Consider the following 27,176-nt stretch of genomic DNA (forward strand, 5'->3'; position numbering starts at 1 on the left):
CTGCACCTCCGTGCATACATACAACATGATATACTTTACAATACATCCTACAGGGCACAAATGTCAGTTCAATGTCTAGTTTTGATTAGCATTTGGTTGAGTTGTCAACGAATGTGAATTCAACATGAAATCATCAGAACATTTCACCATGTCATTGGATTTAGGTAAAAAGTTGGGTAAATAAAATGAAAATCCCTTACATTGATTACTTTTCCCACGTACATGTTTTATTTTTTCCCCTTTATTTAACCAGGTAGGCCAGTTGAGAACAAGTTCTCATTTACAACTGAGTCCTGGCCAAGATAAAGCAAAGCAGTGCGACAAAAACAACAACACAGTGCAACAACATCATCACATCAAAGTTTTGGGTTGAAATGATGTGGAAACAATGTTGATTCAACCAGTTTTTGCCCAGTGGGATGCTTCTGTGCACATGTGTTTCAAAGGAGTTAAACCCACATGAAATAACGTCTAGGATTTCTAACTTCTTTCATTTTAATGAATTCAATTTCGAGTGATGTGCTTGACGTAATTCATCTGGGGCAACTAGGCTCACTGTTTTGACTTCGATACAGATGGATTTATATTGGTTAAAAGCCTCGCCTAAGGGCACACCATTAGTATGCCCCATCTGTCTTCACCAACATATTTTTTAGAACATCTACTGGTATAGCAAATGGGGAACATAGGGAGGATGAGAGGAACACATTGATCTGCACAGTTTGTTTTGCCTTGCTCAAGAGCATATGAAGCAGCTTTTAATCCATTTACAAAAACCTTAATGGGGTGTAAGGAAGAGGGAGACGAGGTTAAAGGGTATAAGTAAATATCTTTATTAAGAGGTTATTCCACGTATCTGATGAAGAGGGCGATGAACAGACAGCCAATTAGAGACATCGTCGATGCTGATAGGACCACCACAATCACACTTCCTGCCATGTTAACCAATGCCCCCAGTCCCGCCCCCACGATGATCTGAGCCAGCTGCACCATACACGTGAGCGCTGCACAATCCACGCCGGTGCCTCGATCCTGTCCTGCAGGATTCCCTTTCCCCATCTTTCTCTGCAACTGGTGTCACAACAGGAAGAATCCATTTTAGAAATGCTACTTACTGTATAACAAACACACTCTCATAGTCACACACGCCGTCCACAGTCCACCCAGTATATGACATGTTGTGAAAGAACGTGTTGTAAAACTAAAGGAAATGTAACCTGTTGTGACACATTACAAGAACAAGAGCAGCTGGGGAAGTCTTTTGTGAACATAGCCTAGTAAGCAGAATTACAAGCAATGCTTCAGCTCCAAATCAATAAACTAGTTATCACAAATCCCCTTCATGTCCTGCTCTAACGGGAGCTAATAGATTGATAGGAAATGGAGCTGAAACCAGATATGTTTGGTCTGATATAAATCAGTGTAATTGACTAATCTATCAGAGGGAAATAGTGGAAAAACAGACATGAACATGATAGTGATATGAAAGAAAAGTACAATGGTGGAAAACACTTTTGCTTTGTCAGTTGGAGACATTGTTGGAATCTTCCATCTGTTTGATTATGCAGTATTAGTCTTTCCCTAACTCTTGGTGAAAGCAGCAATTTAGGGATTATATGTTTCAAAATTAATCAGCCTCGTGCATTGGCAGACTGGACTACAGTTAGTAATTTGGGGTCTTTATTGCTGAATTGATGTTCTCATGTGGATAACATATCACTTGCCTATAAAAAAAGCAATATATGTTTTTTTTTTAAATCATACTTTCCGATTTTCATTGAGATAAAATGTGCGTTTCATCAATCTAAATTATTTGGATCAAATGTATTTCCCCACGTCCTGAGATTATAGAATATACGTCTACTATTTTCACAATTAGACATGGAGCGCTGTCCAGAGATGCCCTTACCGAAGCTGACAGAAAGTGTTGAATCCAAAGTGAAGTGCAGATTGGCTAAACTGAATCTCATTAATCCCTTTTTTCCATCCAAAGCCAAGCCTTTCCCTTTTTACATAATGAAAGGGTGTTTACTGCTTAGCCAAAGCACTAACAGCAGCTTGTCTAAGCGAGGCCTGTTGAGCAACAGCATTATGGAAAGGAACAGGTTGTCCGATCGGTCTGTAGAGACAGGGGAGGGTGTTTGGGAGGCCTGTCTGTTTTGAAGGGCACACCTGCTCTTCGCATGGGGCCCATGCTGACCAACACAGCGTTGACCACTCAACATTGACATGCTCAACAGATAGCTGGGCTCTATGGCCTGGCAAATAGTCATGCTCATGGGGAGTGGGGAGACGGGGGGTTGGGAGGACAGAAGGTCACCCATCTGTTGGTGAAGGGAAGTGGTAACGTAATCAGAAGCAGCTCTAGTGATGCACGTGGGTCCACTCTGTCATTATCTCACTGTATTAAGACACATTTGGATGCCAATCCTCACCACTCCTTGTCTTATAATACGCTCTTCTTTGGAAGGGTGATGGGTATTGATTTAGACAGTGTGGGAATCAATTCAAAAGAAATGCGGGTATAGAGTTGTTTTCCCTGAATGACATTCAAGTATTCCAGAGAAAGCAACCTATAGTGGGATTACCTATGCAATGTGAATTACAAGTGATTCATGACACTCTCGTTGGACAGAAAACAGAATAAAGACTAAATCAATAAATAGAATTAGAAAGTAACTCTACGCCTTCATGAAGGCGAAAAGGGGAGCGGTGATACATGACACATGGTGAGTATTCAAGTTACAGATGTGCATCACTCGATGTATGAGCTACAGACAGGTGGTGGATGAGGTTCGCAACGACTACACATTATTAGCTTGTAACGTAAGCTGCCACAGCCTCAGAATGTACAATCCACTATCAGTTCCAACTATCTGAGGTGTGAGAGAGTAGCCTGGTCCCAGATCTGTTTGTGCAGTCTTGCCAACTCCTATGGTCATTGTAGTGGCACAACCAGATCTGGGACCAGGCTATGAAAGAGAGGGTACTGACCTCCTCCTCACGGTGGTACTCTGAGATGAGGTTGAAGGGGATGGTGTACAAGGTGCTGGACATGACTCCGAAGACACTGCACAGGATGAGGGTGGTGATAATGTTGGGGAACAGGCCGATAAGACTGGTGCCCAGACCAAACACAAAGTATCCTACGAAGTAGAGCCCCTTCAGACCGATGTAAGGCAGCAGCAGCCTCTGGACATCTGCAGACACATCAGAGAGAGAGGGAAGGAGGGGAGGGTGGAGAGAGGGTGAGAGGGAGAGCGAGAGCGAGAGAGAGAGAGAGAGAGAGAAGGAGGGGAGGGTGGAGAGAGGGTGAGAGGGAGTGTCACGCCCCGACCGTAGAGAGCCCATTTATTTCTCTATTTGGTTAGGTCAGGGTGTGATTTGGGTGGGCATTCTAGATTTTCTATTTCTTTGTTGGCCGGGTATGATTCCCAATCAGAGGCAGCTGTCTATCGTTGTCTCTGATTGGGGATCATACTTAGGCAGCCCTTTTCCCACCTGTGATTGTGGGATCTTGTTTTGGTACTGAGCTTATGCCCTACTGAACGTATCGTTTTCGTTTTGTATTTATTTCGTTTTTTGTTTCAGTGTTCATCTAATAAATATGATGTACGCTTACCACGCTGCAACTTGGTCTCCTTCTTACGACGAACGTGACAGAAGATCCCACCAAAAACGGACCAAGCAGCGTGGCCAGGAGGAGTGGACATGGGAGGACATCCTGGACAGTAAAGGAACCTGGACGTGGGAGGAGATCCAGGCCGGAAGGGATCACCTCCCATGGGAACAGGTGGAAGCAGCAAGGGAGGAACGGCGACGAGATCGGGAGTCACGTGTGACCGGTCAGGCACCGTGTTATGCGGTGATGCGCACTGTGTCTCCAGTGCGCATTCACAGCACGGAGCACTCAGTGCCTGCCCCCGCATTTGCCGTGCTAGAGTGGGCATTCAGCCAGGACGGATTGTGCAGGCTCAGCGCTCCTGGTCTCCGGTGCGTCTTTCGGCCCAGGATATCCTGCACCGGCTCGACGCACTGTGTCGCCAGTGCGCCTTCACAGCCCAGTGCGTCCTGTGCCAGCGCCCCGCACTTGCCGGGCTAAAGTGAGCATCCAGCCAGGACGGGTTGTGTCAACCCTACACTCCAGACCTCCAGTGCACCTCCACAGTCCAGTATATCTTGTGCCTGCTCCACGCACCCGGCCTCCAGTGCGTCTCTCCAGCCTGGTACGTCCTGTGCCTGCTCCACGCACCCGGTCTCCAGTGCGTCTCCCCAGCCTGGTAAGCCCTGTGGCAGCTCCACACACCAGGCGGACAGTACGTCTCCTCAGTCCGGTGAGACCTGTTCCGGCTCCACGTACGAAGCCTCCAGTGATGATCCATGGCATGACGCCTCCAGTGATGATCCATGGCCCGTAGCCTGTAGTGATGATCCATGGCACGAAGCCTCCAGTGATAATCCATGGCACGAAGCCTCCAGTGATGATCCATGGCCCGGAGCCTGTAGTGATGATCCATGGCACGAAGCCTCCAGTGATAATCCATGGCACAAAGCCTCCAGTGATGATCCATGGCCCGGAGCATGTAGTGATGAACCATGGCACGGAGCCTGCAGCGACGGTCCCCAGTCCGGAGCCTGCAGCGACGGTCCCCAGTCCGGAGCCTGCAGCGACGGTCCCCAGTCCGGAGCCTGCAGCGACGGTCCCCAGTCCGGAGCCTCCGGCAACGTTTCACAGTCCGGAACCTCCAGAGACGGTCTACAGTCCAGAACCTCCAGAGACGGTCCACAGTCTGGAACCTTCAGAGACGGCTTACAGTCCGGAACCTCCTGAGACGGCTTACAGTCCGGAACCTCCTGAGACGGCTTACAGTCCGGAACCTCCTGAGACGGCTTACAGTCCGGAACCTCCTGAGACGGCTTACAGTCCGGAACCTCCTGAGACGGTCCACGGTCCGGAACCTCCTGAGACGGTCCGCAGTCCTGAGCCTCCAGAGATGCTCCGCAGTCCAGAGCCTCCAGCGGCGGTCGGCAGTCCAGAGCCTCCAGCGGCGGTCAGCAGTCCAGAGCCTCCGGCGGCGGTCAGCAGTCCAGAGCCTCTGGCGACGATCTACGGTCCGGAGCCTCCGGCGACGATGCACGGTCCGGAGCTTCCGGCGACAATCCACGGTCCGGGTCCTCCGGCGACGATCCACGGTCCGGAGCTTTCGGCGATGACCCCCGAAATATAGTCGCCACCGAGGATGGCGGATCCGCGAGCAGAGCGGGGTCTACGTCCCGCACCGGAGCCTCCACCGAGGCTAGATGCTCACCCAGACCCTCCCCTATTGAGTCAGGTTTTGCGGCCGGAGTCCGCACCTTTGGGGAGGGGTACTGTCACGCCCTGACCGTAGAGAGCCCATTTATTTCTCTATTTGGTTAGGTCAGGGTGTGATTTGGGTGGGCATTCTAGATTTTCTATTTCTTTGTTGGCCTGGTATGATTACCAATCAGAGGCAGCTGTCTATCGTTGTCTCTGATTGGGGATCATACTTAGGCAGCCCTTTTCCCACATGTGATTGTGGGATCTTGTTTTGGTACTGAGCTTATGCCCTACTAAACGTATCGTTTCGTTTTGTATTTATTTTGTTTTTTTGTTTCGGTGTTCATCTAATAAATATGATGTACGCTTACCACGCTGCACCTTGGTCTCCTTCTTACAACGAATGTGACAGGGAGAGAGAGAGAGAGATTTCAGCTTTAACCCTCCTGCTGTGTTCCGGTCAAATTGGAACTATTTACATGTTTTCTCTCTGAAAAATGTAGTTCATTTAATCTGATTGTCACAAGGTTCCATGACTTTGTCCACAAAGGTCATCTGAACACACTAAATACATTTTGATGATTTTAATAACATTTTGGGTGTTTTATTTAACTTTTGTACACCTGTGGTATTCCCGGTCAAAAATGACCGGACATTAGAAATGAATGAGTGAGACTACAATTAGTGTATAAAATTGAGTTCAGGCACATGCCCAGTCATCAGATGGACCCACTTCCATTCCCAGACCCCCACATGCATGTATGTTTGAGCACACACACACACACACACACACACACACACACACACACACACACACACACACACACACACACACACACACACACACACACACACACACACACACACACACACACACACACACACACACACACACACACACACACACACACACACACACACACACACACCTCACTCCCCTTCCATGGCAACCCCCACAGGAACCTTTCCCCAATAGAATCTTTCCCCCACAGGAACCACACCTGTTGGCATTCTCACAAACAATCGCAACATTGTTTCAATAATATATAGAACTTTTCTCACAGCTCTGGTATATAAAGCTTTTTTGAGGCCTTGCTCACAATTCATTCTGTGGCAGCACAATGACCAAACGATATACTGTATGTGAGGCTCTTGATCATATCTTTGATCATGACACTAGTGAGGAGGAGAGAGTCCTTGTTAAACTTTGACACAAAGTAGTCTGTGATAAATAGCACAATATGTTTCATCTGAGTATTTGTTATAGTCAAAATAATCCATACATTGCTTTTTTTTTACTCAAAAACGAGTTGTATGAGCTCAGGTCATTGAGGCCTACAGGCCATAAATGGCAAATAGAAGTTCAAAACGTGTAATGTTCACAAGAACTTAAGTTGATAAAAAGATCTTACACAACATTAGGTGATAATATATGTATTATTATGGATTTATAATCAGCTATAATGGGGCGGTCATTTTGTACCAGGAACACAGAATGAATTAACATGAAACAAACACAACAGAAGGGTTAAACAGTATGTGGACTGGTACTGCCAAGTAAGCCTTTTTTGTTACATTATATACTACTGTTAATAAACTGGGTGATTCGAGTCCTGAATGCTGATTGGCTGACAGCCATGGTATATCAGACCATCTACCACGGGTTTGACAAACATTTATTTTTACTGCTCTAATTACATTGGTAACCAGTTTATAATAGCAATAAGGCACCTCGGGGGTTTGTGATATATGGCCAATATACCACGGCTAAGGGCTGCGTCCAGACACTCTGTGATGCGTCGTGCGTAAGAGCAGCCCTTAGCCGTGGTATATTGGCCATATACCACACCCACTCGTGCCTTATTGGTTAAGTATAAGAACACAGAACGTGTCCAAGAAGACTGCATGTATAATTAAGTAAGGCATAATCAACAAGTGGCTATGCGTTCTATGGAAAATAATGAATAACGTGGAAGGTGTGTTCCATGACATGCTAGCGCTCCAGAGCGCTCGTTTAGTTTTACCTGTTTTTCTTTTGACATTTCTTTGTATATATACAGTACCAGTCAAAACTTTGGACACACCTACTCATTCAAGGCATTTTCTTTATTTTTACTATTTTCTACATTGTAGAATAACAGTGAAGACATCGACATTATGAAAAAACACATATGGAATCATGTAGTAACCAGAAAAGTGTTAAACAAATCAACATGTATTTTAGATTCTTCAAAGTAGCCACCCTTTGCCTTGATGACTGCATTCTCACAATCAGCTTCATGAGGTAGTCACCTGGAATGCATTTCAATTAACAGGTGTGCCTTGTTGAAGGTTAATTTTAAGTCAGACACCTTGACTTTTTCAACATTTTGTCACGATACAGCCTTATTCTAAAATTGATTAAATGAGACATTTTTCCTCATCAATTTTCCTCACACAATACCCCATAACGAAAAAGCGAAAACAGATTTTTTTTTTTACATTTCAAAACAGAAATACCTAATTTACATAAGTATTCAGACCCTTTGCTATGTGACTCGAAATTGAGCGCAGATGCATCCTGTTTCCATTGATCATCCTTGAGATGTTTCTACAACTTGATTGGAGTCCAACTGTGGTGAATTCAATTGATTGAACATGATCTGGAAAGGCACACACCTGTCTATATAAGGTCCCACAGTTGACAGTGCATGTCAGAGCAAAAACCAAGCCATGAGGTCGAAGGAATTGTCCACAGAACTCCGAGACAGGATTGCATTGAGGCACAGATCTGGGTATCGGAACCAAAAAATTACTGCAGCATTGAAGGTTCCCAAGAACACAGTGGCCTCCATCATTCTTAAATGGAAGATGCTTGGAAACACCAAGACTCTTCCTAGAGCTGGCCGCCCGGCCAAACTGAGCAATCGGGGGAGAAGGGCCTTGGTCAGGGAGGGGACCAAGAACCCGATGGTCATTCTGACAGAGCTCAAGAGTTTCTCTATGTAGATGGGAGAACCTTCTAGAAGGACAACCATCTCTGCTGTGCAAAGTAGCTGTGTAGCGACGCTCCCCATCCAACCTGACAGAGCTTGAGACGATCTGCAGAGAAGAATGGGAGAAACTCCCCAAATACAGGTGTGCCAAGCTTGACTCAAGCCTGTAATCGTTGCCAAAGGTTTTTCAACAAACTGGTTGTGCCACCTTTAGCTGCAACCAAACACTTCCTGTAGTTATTGATCAGTCTCATGTTGCTGTGGAGGAATGTTGGTCCATCTTCCATACAGAACTGCTCTAACTCAGCAACATTTGTGGTTTTCAAGCATGAACTGCTCGCTTCAAGTCCTGCCACAACATCTCAATTGGGATTAGGTCTGGACTTTGACTAGGTCATTCCAAATCTTCAAATGTGTTGCTTTTTAGCCATTTTCACGTAGACTTGTGTTTTTTGGATCATTGTCTTGCTGCATGACCCAGCTGCGGTTCACCTTCAGCTCACAGACGGATGACCTGACATTCTCCAGTAGAATTATCTGACACAACACAGAGTTTATGGTTCCTTCTATTAAGGCAAGTCATCCAGGTCCTGAGGCAGCAAGACATCCCCAAACCATCACACTATCACCACCATGCTTGACCGTTGGTATAAGGTTCTTACTGTGGAATGCAATGTTTGGTTTTCGCTAGGCATAATGGGACCCATGTCGTCCAAAATGTTATCATTTTGATTCACTTGTTCATAGAACATTCTTCCATGAGTCTTGATGATCATCCAAGAGTCTTCCAGGTGCTTTTTGGCAAACTTGAGTCAACATTTTGGACGAGATGGGTCCCATTATGTGTTATTTGTAAACTCAGGTTCCCTATCTAATACTGGGTTTTGGTTGAAGATCTGATAACATTCACTATCAAAAATATGCAAGTAGAGAAAATCAGAAAGGGGGCATTGAGCTAAATCACATGTAGACATTAGCTGACTCCAATAATGTCTTATGCTTGCTGCGACACGACTTACAGGAGTAAAGAGCAGAGGAGACGGCGTTGATGCAGAGACCCCAGCATCCAATCTCCACCCCCCTCTCATACCGCTCGTAGGCTGTGGAGTTATGGTCCGCATATGGGTTGCCCTTATACACAATCTGTCAACACACACAATCAACTCAACCATTATTTGACACAAGTTATGACTAAGTATGATAATTATGATAATCACATACAAAATGGAGGCAAAGTCACCCCCACAAATAATCAATAAAAGTGGTGGTATGGGTATTGAGGATTGAGATAAAAGCTAGTGCCTGCATGAAGTGAGGGATAATGATGATGATTATGATGTATTCGCTTTATAGTGCATGTGCTGTACAGTAGCTTATAACAGTTAACAAGCTCCATCCCATGTGTTATCACATAGCTGCCAAAGCCTGTATCAACATCATAAGCCATCTCTGTGCCACAGCTCTCTATTGACACAGCCAGAGCAGGGTTTGTTCACGCCTGGCATGCTGCTCAATCTGCCTCAGTCTGCCTGCAACCACTAACTCACCATGACCACCGTGTAACTGCGGCCTGTGTGAGTGCTTGTAGCATCCAGATCAGCCGTGATCACTATAAACTCCTGTCTGTCATTACAGACCAATTCATCTGAGCACACAAAACCAATCAGCGAACGCCGTGACGAGAGACTACCCACCAATCAGGGTTTGTTGTGATGGAGCTAAACCAACAGAGGAAGCCTATTAATGAACACCACGGCGAGCATTTTGCTATCGCCTAACGTTGAAGACGACATGAGAATTTAAATTGGGTGAAAAGATTCACTTCTTTAATGACCACTGTCAAATAACAGTAGTCATTGGCCGTGAATGAGTGATAGTATTAGTTTAATGTTTAACGGTAGCTACACTGAACGAACGACCCACTCCTCCCGCCGCACAGACACAGAAACAGACCCGCGTACACACATACACTCTCACTCCATCTCTCACTCCATCTCTCTCTCTCTCTTTCTCTTCTCACCTGTCCCATGAAGTCTGTGAAGAAGAGCATGTTGCAGAGGAAGGCAGTCCATCCCAGCAGGTGACTGACACAGAGACAGCGGTAATGACTTGGCATGTTAATCATGGCCATGAGACATGACTTCAGAGTCATCCTCTTCTGCTGCAGTTTAGAGAAACACACCGGGTCAGGCCATGAGACTTCAGAAGGACTCACACGGGAACAACAGGGGGTCAGAACAGAGGGAATTAAAAAAGAACAAGGAACAGTAGGGGTCAGATAAGAATAAAGAGAGAGGTCAGATGAAGACTTTTAGCTAATGAAAGATATACTAGCCTTATCCGGCAAAAAATCCTGTTTTAACAAGTCAGGAACCGAGGGGGGAAAAAAAACAAAGGACAAGGGATTAAAGAAATGGGTGAAATAAAATGTACTGTGTGTTCTATTTCTTTAATCGTGTTCTGGTTTAGTATAGTAACTAATGTTCTCTCGGATTGAACGCTTTTTTATATTGTGTACATGTACACAGTGTGGCATGACAGCATACAATAAACTGATGTTATTATCCCCAAATAAATTCCCAATCAACATTTTCTAGGAATTCTGTAAAGTGGCTGTACCCATCGAAATAGAATATGAAAATCTATGGTTGCACCGAAGTACCCTGTCTGACTACTGTGATAATAGAGGACCCTTGCCTGCTAGAATGGTATCATCTAAGAACATACAGTAATCATTCCTGTCTCTTTTCATAAAATGTTGAATAACTGAAAAGTCAGTCATAATTCATTTCCAGCTTTAGTTACACGCTGGGCATAAATACAGTCATTACATTTCCATTGTTATGGTGCTGAATTAGATTGTTGAACACTAGTCTGGGTTTCAATGTGTCTCTTTCAGAGCACTGGTTTGAATGGCTGTCTGAGCCTTACATGTCATGTAATTCATTTAATTCCAGGGGCTGAGTTACCGATACCTGTAGCAAGTGGCGGATTTAGGTAGAGGCCATCTTGCCGGGGGCGGCACGGGGCGCCCGCACAAAAAAATTCGGAATGGTGACATTTGCGCGATCGGTTTTGTATTGCTCATTTGCACATCATGTCAATGATATCATGTCACCGTGTGGGCCTGTGGGTCAATTAACCTTGTCGGAGTGGGCGCCCTGATTATAGTTTGTGAGCTAGGCAGGCTACTGTCTGGGAAGGTCTCCCACTCAGAAGTATGAGATGGGGAGGGGCGCGGGGGTAGGTTGACCTGAGGTCTCCCCACTGGAAGCCTGAGGTAGGGGGAGCGGGAAAATCTATAAAAAAGTGCACCTCTAAATTTGTACAGTACTAATGCAATTAGTAAAATCAGTCACACTGAAATGCTACCAGATAAACCACAATTCATTCATAATACTGATAACATATAGTTTCACAGACATATTGTTGCATTTTTTTCTGGTTTGTGCGAAATCGTTAAGAATAATATAAAACCAGTCTGCACACCACCAAGGTGAATTGGTTTAGTCTTGACTCTTGGTTGACAGTGTAGGGGGATGGGTAATATACTGATGCTCGAGTGCCAAATCAACATTTGTCTTTGTTACTTCTTTTTGATATTTATTAGTCTTATTTTTGTATATATTTGTATATATTTATATACTTTGAAATGTTATGATTACAAGCTACAACCGCCACTGCCACAGTACAGTATAACGATGGTTTAAATGGCTTTCTCGTGTGAGGTGACATTGCAACCTTTTAGTGGTTGTTCTACACTCTAGCCAGACCTGATGACTGCCTGGTCTAATCAGCGTCAAGGTAACCATGCATGTAATCCAGCTGACGCTGGTAACTAAGAAAACCTGTTTCCTCCATTAACACTAGGTTTGGGAACAGACAGACACAAGTTACTGTTTCCTGCTTCTTTAAATAACTGCATGACCCTTGTCCTCTAACAATCCTGCTGTCTCCAATCCCCACCTCCCACCTTCTCTATCCACTCTCCTCTATCCAAACCATATATGGAAATTATACACATTGAAATTGTGTAAAATTCTAATTATGTGGTTACTATGGCATTGCCTGTGGAGTGGTCACCATTGTCACACACCAGAGCAATGCTACACCATAGAGGCGTGAAAGCACATATCTCACACAGCGATGCCACATTTGACTAAGGACGCAGACCACTCGCAATGCTCCAAAGAGAGATATGCACACCCAGACTGTTTGCGTAGTCTAATATGGAGAGTATTGAAACTCATGGCTTTATAAATGACTTGTTCTCATACTTAAAGCTCAAGCATTCATTTTGCGTTATCAGTATAAAACAGTCATTGTTACTACTACGTAAGTACTTTACATAATTCCCAGGCTTTAACCTTTCAAAGACAAACCTAAAGTCAGAGCCTGGAGCCTGGGGGTCAGGGCTTGCGTGCGAGCAGCGTTTAGTGAGACACGTGTCAGAAAACACAAAGGTCACACTATACTGTGTAAATAGTATATAATACATATCTCCTCACGAGGAAATCAAGAGCTTTTACCCAAGGAGATACTCGAGAGGTAGTCACCTCTTTTTAAGTGCCATAGAAGTGCCATGAGATATGAACATAAAACCCTAAATCAAAGCATGTATACTGGAGTGTACATTAAGATTACTCTACGGTGTGATCACATTCTTCTTAATAAACACTGATGCCATTTAACACTGATGTGTTTCAAAGGATTTGACATTCCATTAGTGTGTGTAGTTTCATAGACTGATCTCTTTGTTTTGTTACCTGTAAAACACAGTATTGGTATCAAAGTCAGGATCTCATAGAGAAGGTCAGCCAGACTAGACTTCATGGTGTGTCTTTGACATACCTCTTTGTTGGGTTGCTTGGCACTGGATGTGACGGAATTGGCTTCCCCCAGGGCAGAGAATGAACGAGGCCGGAGGTCTGCCTCCGACTCTTGGGACATTGATCCATGCAAGGATCCATAGCCACCACTGCTGCTGTGTGTGCTGAGGAGGAGGAGTGCATTGGGGGTCATCACGTCCAAGCTAATGTCCTTGGCCAGGGGTGTCTCTGGGATGCTGAAGAGATGCACGATGAGGAATACCATCCAGGTCAGAGCAGAGAAGAAGTAGATGACCTGGTACTCTGACCCCAGCAGTCGGCCCAGGGACGAGTGACCCCAGTCCATGGCTCCCACGAGGTACCCAAAGGCACCCCCAAGCCCTACAACAGACAACAGGCACAATAGAGATTGGTTATCAGGTCAGTTGGTGGGGTCCTAGGCCATTGGTCATAGCAGAGTCATCAGACGGCATCTGCAATCCAGGAATTGAACTGAACATTTTTAAAAACATTTCATCATTAATAATAATAATTTGGAGGGTGGTTATATTTGTCCTATTTCACACATGTACAAGTATGTATCATACACGTGTGAATTGGTAATGTGTTTTTTGCATATGCAAACTCCCCGAGACACCCTCTGGGAGTGGGGTCACGGCTTTAGGTCTTAACATTAGGATTAAGTGTCTTGCTCAAGGGCACATCAGCAGATTGTTCACCTTTGTCTGATCTGAATTTGAACTATTAACCTTTCGCTTACTGGCCCAACGCTCTAACCGCTAGGCTACCTGACACCATTTTGCCTGTGGTGGTTTTGAATTTTCCAAGGAAGATAACGTGGGCTGTATTTAATAAATACAGTGTCTGATTTATAAAATAATGCTTCTTGCATCTGAATGTAAAGCTCATGTCACAATGTAATGTTTAGGCTGGGTGATCTCAGAGAAGCTGGGAGTAATGTTGTGATAAATGAGTTGTCACGTAGTACGATCCTGCACACAGATAAGTGGCTTGTTCTGTCAGACATATCCCTATAATTTGGACATACAGTGGGGGAAAAAAGTATTTGATCCCCTGCTGATTTTGTACGTTTGCCCACTTACAAAGAAATGATCAGTCTATCATTTTAATAGTAGGTTTATTTGAACAGTGAGAGACAGAATAACAACAAAAAAATCCTGAAAAACGCATGTCAAAAATGTTTTAAAATGATTTGTATTTTAATGAGGGAAATAAGTATTTTAGAAAGTGTTTATTAGAATTTATTAGAAAGTTAATTTAATAATTTATTAGAAAGTGAAACTTTAGAAAAAAAATACAAAACAAATAAAGAATAAACAAACCGTGACTACAAAGCAACTACACATAAACAATATCCCATAACCCACAAGTGAAAAACAGCTACTTAAGTATGATCCCCAATTAGAGACAACGATTACCAGCTGCCTCCAATTGGGAATCACACAAATCACCCAAACATAGGAAAACTAAACTAGAACCCCACATAGAAAATAATAACTAGAAAAAACCCCTGTCATGCCCTGACCTACTCTATCATAGAAAATAAGAGCTTTCTATGGTCAGGACGTGACAGTACCCCCCCCCCCCCCCCCCCACCCACCCACAAAGGTGCGGACTCCGACTGCAAAACATGAAACAAAAAAGGAAGGGTTAGGGGGGGGGGGGGTCTAGTGTCGGTGGCGGCTCTGGTGCAGGACGAAGAACCCTCTCATCCTGCGAATCCGTCAACATCGGAGGTGACTCTGGTGCGGGCCGAAGAACCCGCTCATCCTGCGGGTCCAGCCATGGACCCAGGCTGAACACTGTGCCTGGACTGGGCACCAACGCAGAAGAAGACTGATCGCCGTGCTTAGACTGGGCATCGGCGCAGAGGAAAGCTCCGGCCATGGAGCTTGAGGCTCTGGGCCATGGACCGTCTCAGGAGGCTCCGGGCCGTGGACCGTCTCAGGAGGCTCCGGGCCGTGGACCGTCTCAGGAGGCTCCGGACTGTGGACCGTCGTTGGAGGTTCCGGACTGTGAAACGTCGCCGGAAGCTCTGGACTGGAAACTGTCGCCAGAAGCTCTGGACTGGAAACTGTCGCCGGAAGCTCTGGACTGGGAACCGTCGCCGGAAGCTCTGGACTGGGAACCGTCGCCGGAAGCTCTGGACTGGGGACCGTCGCCGGAAGCTCTGGACTGGGGACCGTCGCCGGAAGCTCTGGACTGGGGACCGTCGCCGGAAGCTCTGGACTGGGGACCGTCGCCTGAAGCTCTGGAACGGGTAGGCGCACTGGAAGCCTGATGAGTGGGGCCGGCACAGGTAGCACCAGACTGGTAACACGCACCTCAGGGCGAGTGTGGGGAGCAGGCCCAGGACGTACCTGACTGAGGATACGCACTTCAGGAAGAGTGCGAGGAGGAGGCACAGGACGTACTGGACTGGGAATGCGCACTGGAGACCTAGTGCATGGAGCCGGCACAGGTGGTGCCAAACTGGTGACACGCACTTCAGGGTGAGTGCGGGGAGCAGGCACAGGACGCACTGGACTGTGGAGGCACACTGAAGACCTGGTGCGTAGAACCGGTGCAGGATATACTGGACCGTGGAGGTGCACTGGAGGTCTGGAGCATAGAGCTGGCACAACCCGTCCTGGCTGGATGCCCACTTTAGCCCGGCAAGTGCGAGGTGCTGGCACAGGACGTACTGGGCTGTGCAGGCGCACTGGCAACACTGTGCATAGAGCTGGCGCAGGATATCCTGGACTGTGAAGGCGCACTGGAGGCCTGATGCGTGAGGCCGATACAGGTAGCACCGGACTGGTGACATGCACTTCAGGGCGAGTGCGAGGAACAGGCACAGGACGCACCGGACTGGGAAGGCGCAGTTGAGGGAGAGTGCGAGGAGCAGGCACAGGATGCACCGAACTGGGAAGGCGCACTTGAGGAAGAGTGCGAGGAGTAGGCACATGACGTACCGGACTGGGGACACGAACTTCAGGGAGAGTACGAGGAGGTGACACAGGACGTACTGGGCTGTGAAGGCACACTGGAGACCTGGTGCTTATAGCCGGCCTCAATTGTACCGGAACTTTAACACACTTCTCAGGACGAGTACGGGGAGCTGACACAGGACGTACTGGGCTGTGAAGGCGCACTGGAGACCTGGTGCGTATAGCCGGCCTCAATTGTACCGGAACTTTAACACACTTCTCAGGACGAGTACGGGGAGCTGACACAGGTGGCATTGGACGACTAACACGCTCCTCAAGGCAAATGCCATGCACACTACGCCAAACCAACAGCTCTCTCTCTTCACTCTCCTCCAATTTATCCAACAATTCCTCGAAAGTCTCTAAATCTCCCCTCCGTCCACTCTCCTCCAATTTATCCAATAACTCCTCAACGGACTCTGACTCATCCCAATATTCCTCTTCGCTCTCCGACTTGCCCCTCAGCCTCGCCGACCAACCCATGTGCCCCCCCAAAACAATATTTTGAGGTTGCTTCTTGGGCTTGTGTCGTGGCCCGGAACCCTGTCGTCTTCGCTGTCCTTCCTTCACCGCTTGCGTCTCCCGCCATGGAAGGCGATCCTGTCCTGCCAGGATTTCTTCCCAAGTCCAGGATCCCTTCCAATCAAGAATTTCTTCCCAAGTCCAGGACTCCTTCACCTGGTCACGCTGCTTGGTCCTGGTCGGATGGGATATTCTGTCACGTTCGTCATAATAATGATCAGACCAAGGCGCAGCGTGAGTAGCATTCCACATAATTTATTAGAAAGTGAAACTTTAGAAAAAAATACTAAACAAATAAAGAATAAACAAACCGTGACTACAAAGCAACTACACATAAACAATATCCCATAACCCACAAGTGAAAAACAAGCTACTTAAGTATGATCCCCAATTAGAGACAATGATTACCAGCTGCCTCCAATTGGGAATAACACAAATCACCCAAACATAGAAAAACTAAACTAGAACCCCACATAGAAAATAATGACTAGAAAAACCTCCTGTCACACCTCCTGTCCAGCTTTCTATGGTCAGGACGTGACAGACACATTTTCTATAGGATTTAGGTCAGGGCTTTGTGATGGCCACTCCAATACCTTGTCTTTGTTGTCCTTAAGCCATTTTGCCACAACTTTGGAAGTATGCTTGGGGTCATTGTTCATTTGGAAGACCCATTTGCGACCAAGCTTTAACTTCCTGACTGATGTCTTGAGATGTTGCTTCAATATATCCACATAATTTTCCTCCTTCATGATGCTGATCTATTTTGTGAAGTGCACCAGTCCCTCCTGCAGCAAAGCACCCCCACAACATGATGCTGCCACCCCTGTGCTTCACGGTTGGGATGGTGTTCTTCGGCTTGCAAGCATCCCCCTTTTTCCTCCAAACATAATGATGGTCATTATGGCCAAAAAGTTATATTTTTGTTTCATCAGACCAGAGGACATTTCTCCAAAGAGTACAATCTTTGTGTGCAGTTCCAAACCGTAGTCTGGTTTTATTATGGTGGTTTTGGAGCAGTGGCTTCTCCTTGCTGAGCGGCCTTTCAGGTTATGTCGATATAGGACTCGTTTTACTGTGGATATAGATACGTTTGTACCTGTTTCCTCCAGCATCTTCACAAGGTCCTTTGCTGTTGTTCTGGGATTGATTTGCACTTTTCGCACCAAAGTACGTTTATCTCTAGGAGACAGAATGCACCTCCTTCCTGAGCGGTAGGACAGCTGCGTGGTCCCATGGTGTTTATACTTGCGTACTATTTTTTGTACAGATGAACGTGGTACCTTCAGGCATTTGGAAATTGCTCCCAAGGATGAACCAGAGGTCTACATTTTCCTGAGGTCTTGGCTGATTTCCTTTGATTTTCCCATGATGTCAAGCAAAGAGGCACTGAGTTTGAAGGTAGGCCTTGAAATACATCCACAGTTACACCTCCAGTTGACTCAAATGATGTCAATTAGCCTAACAGATGCTTCTAAAGCATGACATAATTTTCTGACATTTTCTAAGGTGTTTAAAGGGACAGTCAACTTAGTGGATGTAAACTTCTGACCCACTGGAATTGTGATACAGTGAATTATAAGTGAAATAATCTGTCTGTAAGCAATTGTTGGAAAAATTACTTGTGTCATGTACAAAGTAGATGTCCTAACTGACTTGCCAAAACTATAGTTTGTTAACAAGAAATTTGTGGAGTGGTTGAAAAATGAGTTTTAATGACTCCAACCTAAGTGTGTGTAAACTTCTGACTTCAACTGTAAATCACCGACAATGTCACCAGCAAAGCACCCACCCATCATCACTCCTCCTCATCCATGCTTCACGGTGAGAACAACACATGCGGAGATCATCCGTTCATCTACTCTGCATCTCACAAAGACATGGCGTTTGGAACCAAAAATCTCAAATTTGGACTCATCAGACCAGAGGACAGATTTCCACTGGTCTGATGTCCATTGCTCGTGTTTTTTGGCCCAAGCAAGTCTCTTCTTATTATTGGTGTCCTTTAGTAGTAGTGTCCTTGCAGCAATTCGACCATGAAGGCCTGATTCACACAGTCTTCTCTGAACAGTTGATGTTGAGATGTCTGTTACTGTGAAGCATTTATTTGAGCTGCAATCTGTGGTGCAGTTAACTCTAATAAACTTTTCCTCTGCAGCAGAGGTAACTCTGGGTCTTCCTATCCTGTGGCAGGCCTCATGCAGAGAGACAGTTTCATCATAGCACTTGGTTTTTGTGACTGCACTTGAAGAAACTTTAAAAGTTCTTGAAATGTTCCGCATTGACTGACCTTCATGTCTTAAAATATTGATGGACTGTTGTTTCTCTTTGCTTATTTGAGCTGTTCTTGCCATAATACGGACTTGGTATTTTACCAAATAGGGATATCTTCTGTATACCACCCCTACCTTGTCACACCACAACTGATTGCCTAAAAAGCATTAAGAAGAAAATTAATTCCACAAATTAACTTTTAACAAGGCACACCTGTTAATTGAAATGCATTCCTTAGACAATTATGCATTGTCATCAATTATGCATTGCGTTTGAGAACCTCAAACTAAGATTACCTCATGAAACTGGTTGAGAGAATGCCAACAGTGTTCAAAGCTGTCATCACTTTTTTCGTTACTACATGATTCCATATGTGTTATTTCATACTTTTGGTGTCTTCACTATTATTATACAATGTAGAAAATAGTACAAATAATAATAAAAACTATTGAATGAGTAGGTGTGTCCAATCTTTTGACTGGCACTGTGTGTTCCATAAATTCTTCATCCTGTATCCTACAATGATATACCTGCATGTAACTGAAACATTGTCATCAATTATGCATTGCGTTTGAGAACCTCAAACTAAGATTTCACTTCACTGCACTACTCCCTGACTACTATAACAAATAGCATCTCTCGAGCCATATAAATAGAATTATACGGCAGGCTATATTTGCATGTATACTGTATATCTCTGGTCCTCTCCTTCCATTATTGCAAATGGTATATTATTGCAGAGAAACTTGGAAACTTTATACATTTTTTTGTATCTATCCATAGAGGCAGTTTGGAAAAAGTCTGCATCTGCATTATTAGTTGGAGATACACAGTGAGTTAGAAAAGACATTGAACCAAAGACCATGAAACCCATTAGCATTCCGCATGCTCAGACAGCTAATCTCTAAAAACATCCAGCTATATAAACAACTCTAGTTCTAAAAGAATAATAAATTCATACTTCAAAGAATATCTTGGACATGGCATGTTTCAACAACTGTCATGTTAAGTATTTTGTTATATACACTACCGTGCAAAAGTTTGGGGTCGCTTAGAAATGTCCTTGTTTTTGAAAGAAAAGCAAATTTTTTGTCGATTAAAATAACATCAAATTGATCATAAATACAGTGTAGATATTGTTAATGTTGTACATGACTATTGTAGCTGGAAACGGCAGATTTTTTAATGGAATATCTACATAGGTGTACAGAGGCCCATTATCAGGAACTATCACTCCTGTGTTCCAATGGCACGTTGTGTTAGCTAATCCAAGTTTATAATTTTAAAAGGCCAATTGATCATTAGAAAACCCTTTTGCAATCATGTTAGCACAGCTGAAAACTGTTGTTCTGATTAAATAAGCAATAAAACTGGCCTTCTTTAGACTAGTTGAGTATCTGGAGCATCAGCATTTGTGGGTTCGATTACAGGCTCAAAATGGCCAGAAACAAAGACCTTTCTTCTGAAACTCGTCAGTCTATTCTTGTTCTGAGAAATGAAGGCTATTCCATGCGAGAAATTGCCAAGAAACTGAATATCTCGTACAACGCTGTGTACTACTCCCTTCACAGCGCAAACTGGCTCTAACCAGAATAGAAAGAGGAGTGGGAGGCCCTGGTGCACAACTGAGCAAGAAGACAAGTACATTAGAGTGTCTAGTTTGAGAAACAGACGCCTCACAAATCCTCAACTGGCAGCTTCATTAAATAGTACCCGCAAAACACCAGTTTCAACGTCATCAGTGAAGAGGTGACTCCGGCATGCTGGCCTTCTAGGGAGAGTTCCTCTGTCCAGTGTCTGTGTTATTTTGCCCATCTTAATCTTTTATTTTTATTGGCCAGTATGAAATATGGATTTTTCTTTGCAACTCTGCCTAAAAGGCCAGCATCCCGGAGTCGCCTCATCACTGTTGACATTGAGATTGGTGTTTTGCGGGTACTATTTAATGAAGCTGCCAGTTGAGGACTTGTGAGGCGTCTGTTTCTCAAACTAGACACGCTAATGTACTTGTCCTCTTGCTCAGTTGTGCACCGAGGCCTCCCACTCCTCTTTCTATTATGGTTAGAGACTGTTTGCGCTGTTCTTTGAAGGGAGTAGTACACAGCGTTGTACGAGATCTTCCGTTTCTTGGCAATTTCTCGCATGGAATAGCCTTCATTTCTCGGAAAAAGAATAGACTGACGAGTTTCAGACGAAAGTTATTTGTTTCTGGCCATTTTGAGCCTGTAATTGAACCCACAAAGCTGATGCTCCAGATACTCAACTAGTCTAAAGAAGGCCAGTTTTATTGCTTCTTTAATCAGTACAACAGTTTTCAGCTGTGCTAACTTAATTGCAAAATGGTTTTCTAATGATCAATTAGCCTTTTAAAATGATAAACTTGGATTAGCTAACACAACGTGCCATTGGAACACATGAGTGATGGTTGCTGATAATGGGCCTCTGTACGCCTATGTAGATATTCCATAAAAAATCTGCCGTTTCCAGCTACAATAGTCATTTACAACATTAACAATGTCTACACTGTATTTCTGATCAATTTGATATTATTTTAATCGACGAAGAAATGTGCTTTTCTTTCAAAGACAAGGACATTTCTAAGCGACCCCAAACTTTTGCATGGTAGCGTATGTATTTGTGTATTTTCATGCATTTATCCACTAATTGACTCTCAACTTCGTCACCTCTAAATTCACAGGCTAGTAAAGTTTTTGAGTTGTGAGGGTAGTCAAAATTAAGTTTGGGGTGTTTTTTTATGTTTAAGTCATGTGACTGCAATGATAAAACAGTACAAAAGAGAAATATCATAACAGCCAATTCTTGTGTGTCAAGAAAAAACACACACATTCCTCCAAATACCAGGGCTACGGTGACTAGCAGGTCATGTGCCTCCCCTCTCTCTCTCAGCTCCAACTCATGACTCCAACACATGACTGAGTATCTGCTGGATTAGGACCTACTGAACAAGCTCACACCACCCTGTGCCGGCTTCCCTTGCAATCAGCTGAGTCCACGCACTCGCTCGCTAGTACACTCGAATACTTACTCACGAGCTTGTTGACTGACGCACTCACTGTGCGAGCTCTGAGGGCCGGGCTTCAGGTTACTAAACAGCCACTTAAAAGTACAGAGCATACTGAGAGGTATTTACATCACATGTGAATATGCACTCTGTGCTGCAGGGACCCTCTCCTCCCCACACCCAGACATGCACTCTGCACACTGCACTGAGCCAGTGATCCCAGTCCGGCTGCCTCACATGCACTGTCTAAAATAACTTCATATAAAGGAGTGTAGATTGGGACACCAGTTTTCTTATTCCATAACAATCACATTAACTACATGACAACAAAACTCTGAAAATATACATATAATATCAATATAAAAGTAAACCTATATCAATAAAGACAGCAAATAAAGCAATGAATCTCCACATTTGCCTACCAATTTGAATTTCTATATTCCCACAAGCATAACAGTAAGAGCCTTTCACTAAAACAATATTGAATCTGACTAGTGGGAGGGAGGTTATATAATATTTTTCTTACCTGTGAGAAGGGCATGGTAGTGCAGTCCTCTTTCCTTGTCTGTGTACGAGCAGACGTCAAAGAGGTAGGCCTTGACTGGCCCATCGATGAAGTCTGCTGCAAAGTCAAATAGCACCACTCCAAACATGACTATGACGATGGCCCATATCCTCTTCAATGACCTATCCTGTACTAACGCTGCAAAAGAGGAAAAAGACAGGAGTTTACTTCAAGTTACAGATTCAGTCTGTCCGATTTTTCACTCGTTACTACAACTAGATCCACTTTCAATAACAGATAGTTCTGAATGCTTTTTTGTGTTTGTTTAGGATGAGGCGTAGCAGCTGAATCATGTCAGTTTGCCTTAAGAAGTACATCTTTCACTCAGCCATTAACTTCAAGACAGACACTGGCCCAGCTGACGTTTACAGACGTGATGAGACATATTTTCCAGGGCTTCTGAGGTAAACAGTGGATTTGTTAACAACTTGATCAAACACATTTGATCATGTAGTTTCAGTACATTGATACTTACGGTTTCATCAAGATCGATGGGGGCTAATACAGTCATGTATTCACCACATAGCAAGGAACAGCATGTTTGAAACCACATTCCTTTTGTTCAACACAATGCAAGGGCAGTTCAAAAGGCACATTTTTTTGGGGGGGGGCCTTTAAAAAGAAAATAAACTAAAATTTAAACAAAACACATTGCCAGCATGGCTCTGTCTGGCTAGAAAAACAACTCCTACTTAATTGTATGTTAATATCCTCAATCTGACACTGTGTACAACATTTGTATTAGTAATCACAGTATCTAGTGTTGATGCTCATCAAAAAGAGATACTGTTGCAAATCAGTCAGAATAATTGTCATAATTATGTTGTGCACCCGGCGGAGCACAAACAAACAGAATTATGTCCTTAATCTTGAGTGAGAAACAATTGGCTAACAGATTGCAGCAGAATTAAAACCTACCCAGCCGTATTTAAATTTGGGTGATTACTAATGCCATTACAAATCCCAGTTGGGTGTTGTGTTGCAGTCTTATTAGGCATGCCGGATGTATTGAGGCCTACGTTTTGATCTTGGAGAAATTCAAGAACTTTCCTCAAAGCTTAGTTTTATCCGTTGTATCCACATATACTGTACTTTACACTACAGTAGCTAACACACAGGGTGTGCATTGTCACAGATCCCGTTTTACTATTTCCTAGTGTTGAAGAATGGAAATAATCATCTTAACAAAAGTACTGTAAGTGGTCACACTATGTATTGTACAGTACTATTACAGAGAAGGTGAAATCCGGCATAACCGAAACCAACAATGAAGGCATTCACTGAAAACAAAAAGTTAGGTTGTCAGATCAATGTACGATACTGCTGCAAAAATAAATCCAATCCAAGCCCTTACGGAGAGAATTCATTTCCATATTTTAGTATTATTCTACTTACATTTATACTTTTCAATACACAAGCACAGCTCAACTATTTAAAAGTATTTGAAATATGTATTTTGACCCAGGTCTTACCAGCTAACCATAGACCTGACCCAATAAATTAAACAATCCCTTTTCAGTAAGCTCAAATTCATGGACGGACATGAAAATGAACAACATAAACAACAGTGGATATAACAGTTTGTGAAAAGAGGTATGGGCCGAACATGTACACTGAACAAAAATATAAATGCAACATGCAACAATTTTAAAGATTTTACTGAGTTACAGTTCACAACGTTGACATCAGCAAACGACTCGCCCACACGATGTCATACACGTGGTCTGCGGTTGTGAGACAGGTTGGAGGTACTGCCAAATTCTTTCAAACGACATTGGCTTATGGTAGAGAAATTAACATTCAATTCTCTGGCAACAGCTCTGGTAGACATTCCTGCAGTCAGCATGCCAATTGCACGCTCCCTCAAAACTTGAGACATCTGTGGCATTGTGTTGAGTGACAAACTGCACATTTTAGAGTGGCCTTTTACTGTCCCCAGCACGAGGTGCACCTGTTAATGATCATGATGTTTAATCAACTTCTTGATATGCCACACCTGTCCGGTGGATGGATTATCTTGGCAAAGGAGAAATGCTCACTAACAGGGATGTAAACAAATCTGTGCACAACATTTGAGAGAAATAAGCTTTTAGTGCGTATGGAACGTTTCCGGGATCATTTATTTCAGCTCATGAAACATGGGACCAACACTTTCCATGTTGCCTTTACATTTTTGTTCAGTGTACGTCTCAGTATTTGCAGAGGTGTAAAGATATGCCATATCTCTTTCATTTCTGTTCTTTGCAGATAGTTTTTCCCTTGAGACTCAGGATTGTGTCCAGCACTCATATTAAGGTTTCAATAATTGCTGTTGTGCAAGGCCTGCGGTCGAGCTCGTTTTTTTGAACACCTTGTGCAATCAACTTGGTCCAGTCAAAATAATAGGAACATTTGACCCTTCTGTCTAGACATACTAAGACACCCTCTCATTAATAGTTATGAAACACATTCAACTGCCAGACAAACACACACACATCTAAATTATGCAGTGACGTGTCTGTAAATATGTAATATTCTTCTTCGATTTCAGTTATTGCCCTCTTCTGGCAGCTGTTAATTAGTTTGACTGTCTGAGCAAAATAATCTGGTGTTCAGATAATTTAATTAGTCGTTTGAGTTCAGAGCGCGATACCCTCATGTTTCTCTTAAGGTAGGGGTGGCTCGGGCAGGGCGTTAAAAAAAATATTTGCATTTTCTATCAACATTGAAACAGCCCATTAATTAAGCACAAGTTTAAATTAAATATACTACGTATGTTAAAGTGAAAGTATTTTGGTTTCTCATATACAAGCTGCCCAACTCCATGACAACTATTGAAAAAACATAGACCAGTTCTCACATACATTGTAGAACACTATGCCTGATAGCCATGGGCTCTTACCAGATATGACTGCATCTCCATTTAGAAACAAGGTAAGGCCCATCAGCATCATAATCCCCAGTGCGAGGATGTAGGGCCTCCGTCGGCCCCACGGGGACCTGCAGTAGTCGCTGGCCGAGCCGATGATGGGCTGCAGCAGAAAGCCCAGGATGGGGCTGATCAGCCACACAAGGCTGTACAAGCTCTGAGGGAGTCCGACACTAAGAAGCACTGGCGTGACGAAGGCTGCCTCCACCGCATAGCAAAATTCCCTTCCAAACATCACCATGCCATGCAGCAGCAACCTCCCCCGAGACCGCCTGGGAAGCTCCACCACCCCAAACACAACGGGCTCCATACTGTCCAAGTAGTCCTCCTTCGTAGACTCCCTACAGTCCACACTCCCCACTGAGTAACAGCCCAGACCTGTGATGTGTGTTCTGGGCTCCGGAAGCCTGCATGGCTGGGGTTGGTCCCCTGTGAGGAGGGACATAGCTACTGGGGGAGATGAAGGGTGTATGGGTGTAGCTCTCAGCCCGCTTGTCAATGGCAAACTGCCCAATCTCTGCTTCTTGGCTCAAGCTAATTCTCTACTGCATAGCTGAGCAATGAGTCCAAGTAGCCTCAAGTCCTGATCTGAGGCAAGGAGAGGAGAGGCTGAAGAGATTGGAGGAGAGATGGGGTGTGGCTGCTGGTTTGATTTAGATGAATGAAGTTTCAACTTTCAGTTTTTTTTTTTTTAAGCACGTGACTAAGATTATGGCTTTTTAACCCCATTTCACCACACTACATTCCTTTACATCAAAATTAGTTCCATGAAATTATCACCTAATGGTGGATTACCAGAAATTCAGTAGTCCTAACAGAGAGAATTGGATGACAGGAGAATGACAAGAGATTAATTTACAACTCTGCAAAAGCATGTTACATTGCATGCGTATCTGAATCCTTGCTTTCTTGTTTTTATGCAGTTCTCTCACAAGGGCTCTTTTGTGGTCTGCTCGTGTGCACATCAGGTTGATCAAGTGATGTAGCATGTGATCCCCAGGGAGAAAAGGAGTTGTAACCCTTTGATGGAAGAGTGGAGGGGGGGATGGAGGAGGATGACCAGCCAATGTATTTACTGGAAGAGAAGCCTGGATGCATTACACTGGATGCCCAAAGACAAGGATGTACCCTCGGCAGTTAAGTTATTTCCTCTATGTATTAAAATTCTAAAACGTTGTTAGTATTTGTCATGAGACACTGGCTAGTTGCCTCAGTCATGTGAGACGTTGAGGCAATTCCCAGGGGTTCTCATGGGAACCATGCCCGCCGCCCACGTCAGAGGAACCAAGGGAGGCGTCAGACAGATTTAAAGGCCACATTCTCACCAGACCCCGAGTCCTAGGGTCACTGACATAGATACATTGTGTTCCAGAGTTAAAAATACCAATGAGTGAGGGCTAGGTACGGTCACGTGTTTGAGGGGACAATAGCTAGACTACTTTGAGTGGAGGAAGTGAACATTCTTATCAATGTGGTCCATCACGATTAGATGAATTATGCTAGAAAAGTGAAGGGGTCTGAATACTTTCTGAATGTACTGTGTGTGTCTATATGCCTGTAGTAAATGACATTCCTGATTTAAAGCGCTGTATCTATAGCTTTGGGTGATACTTAAATTATCAAATAGAATTCTAGGTTTCTGAACATCATGCATTAAATTGATCTAACAGCTGTACTACAAAATAAAATAAAAAAGAAACATGACTTTAATTGAAGCATTTTAATACAAATTGTCAAGAAATATTATTAATGGGGTGCCCATTCAGCTTTGAAAACATTCAAGATAAAATAC

General features: G+C 44.1%; 1 protein-coding gene across 1 annotated transcript; it reads right to left on the bottom strand.

Annotated features, from left to right (window-relative positions):
* Positions 1–809: 809 nt before the first annotated feature.
* On the bottom strand, positions 810–25,966 carry slc45a2 (solute carrier family 45 member 2). The gene is made up of 7 exons (XM_014129320.3): positions 25,358–25,966; positions 22,438–22,614; positions 13,126–13,484; positions 10,295–10,435; positions 9,294–9,417; positions 2,995–3,200; positions 810–1,071 (listed from the first exon to the last, which is right to left on the bottom strand). Exons 1-7 carry the CDS (start codon positions 25,827–25,829, stop codon positions 844–846), a joined length of 1,707 nt encoding a protein of 568 aa, XP_013984795.2. The 5' UTR covers positions 25,830–25,966; the 3' UTR covers positions 810–843.
* Between the last annotated feature and the right edge of the window lie 1,210 nt (positions 25,967–27,176).

Source organism: Salmo salar, chromosome 01, assembly GCF_965601325.2.
Source record: "Salmo salar chromosome 01, fSalSal1, whole genome shotgun sequence".
Lineage (NCBI taxonomy): Eukaryota > Metazoa > Chordata > Actinopteri > Salmoniformes > Salmonidae > Salmo > Salmo salar.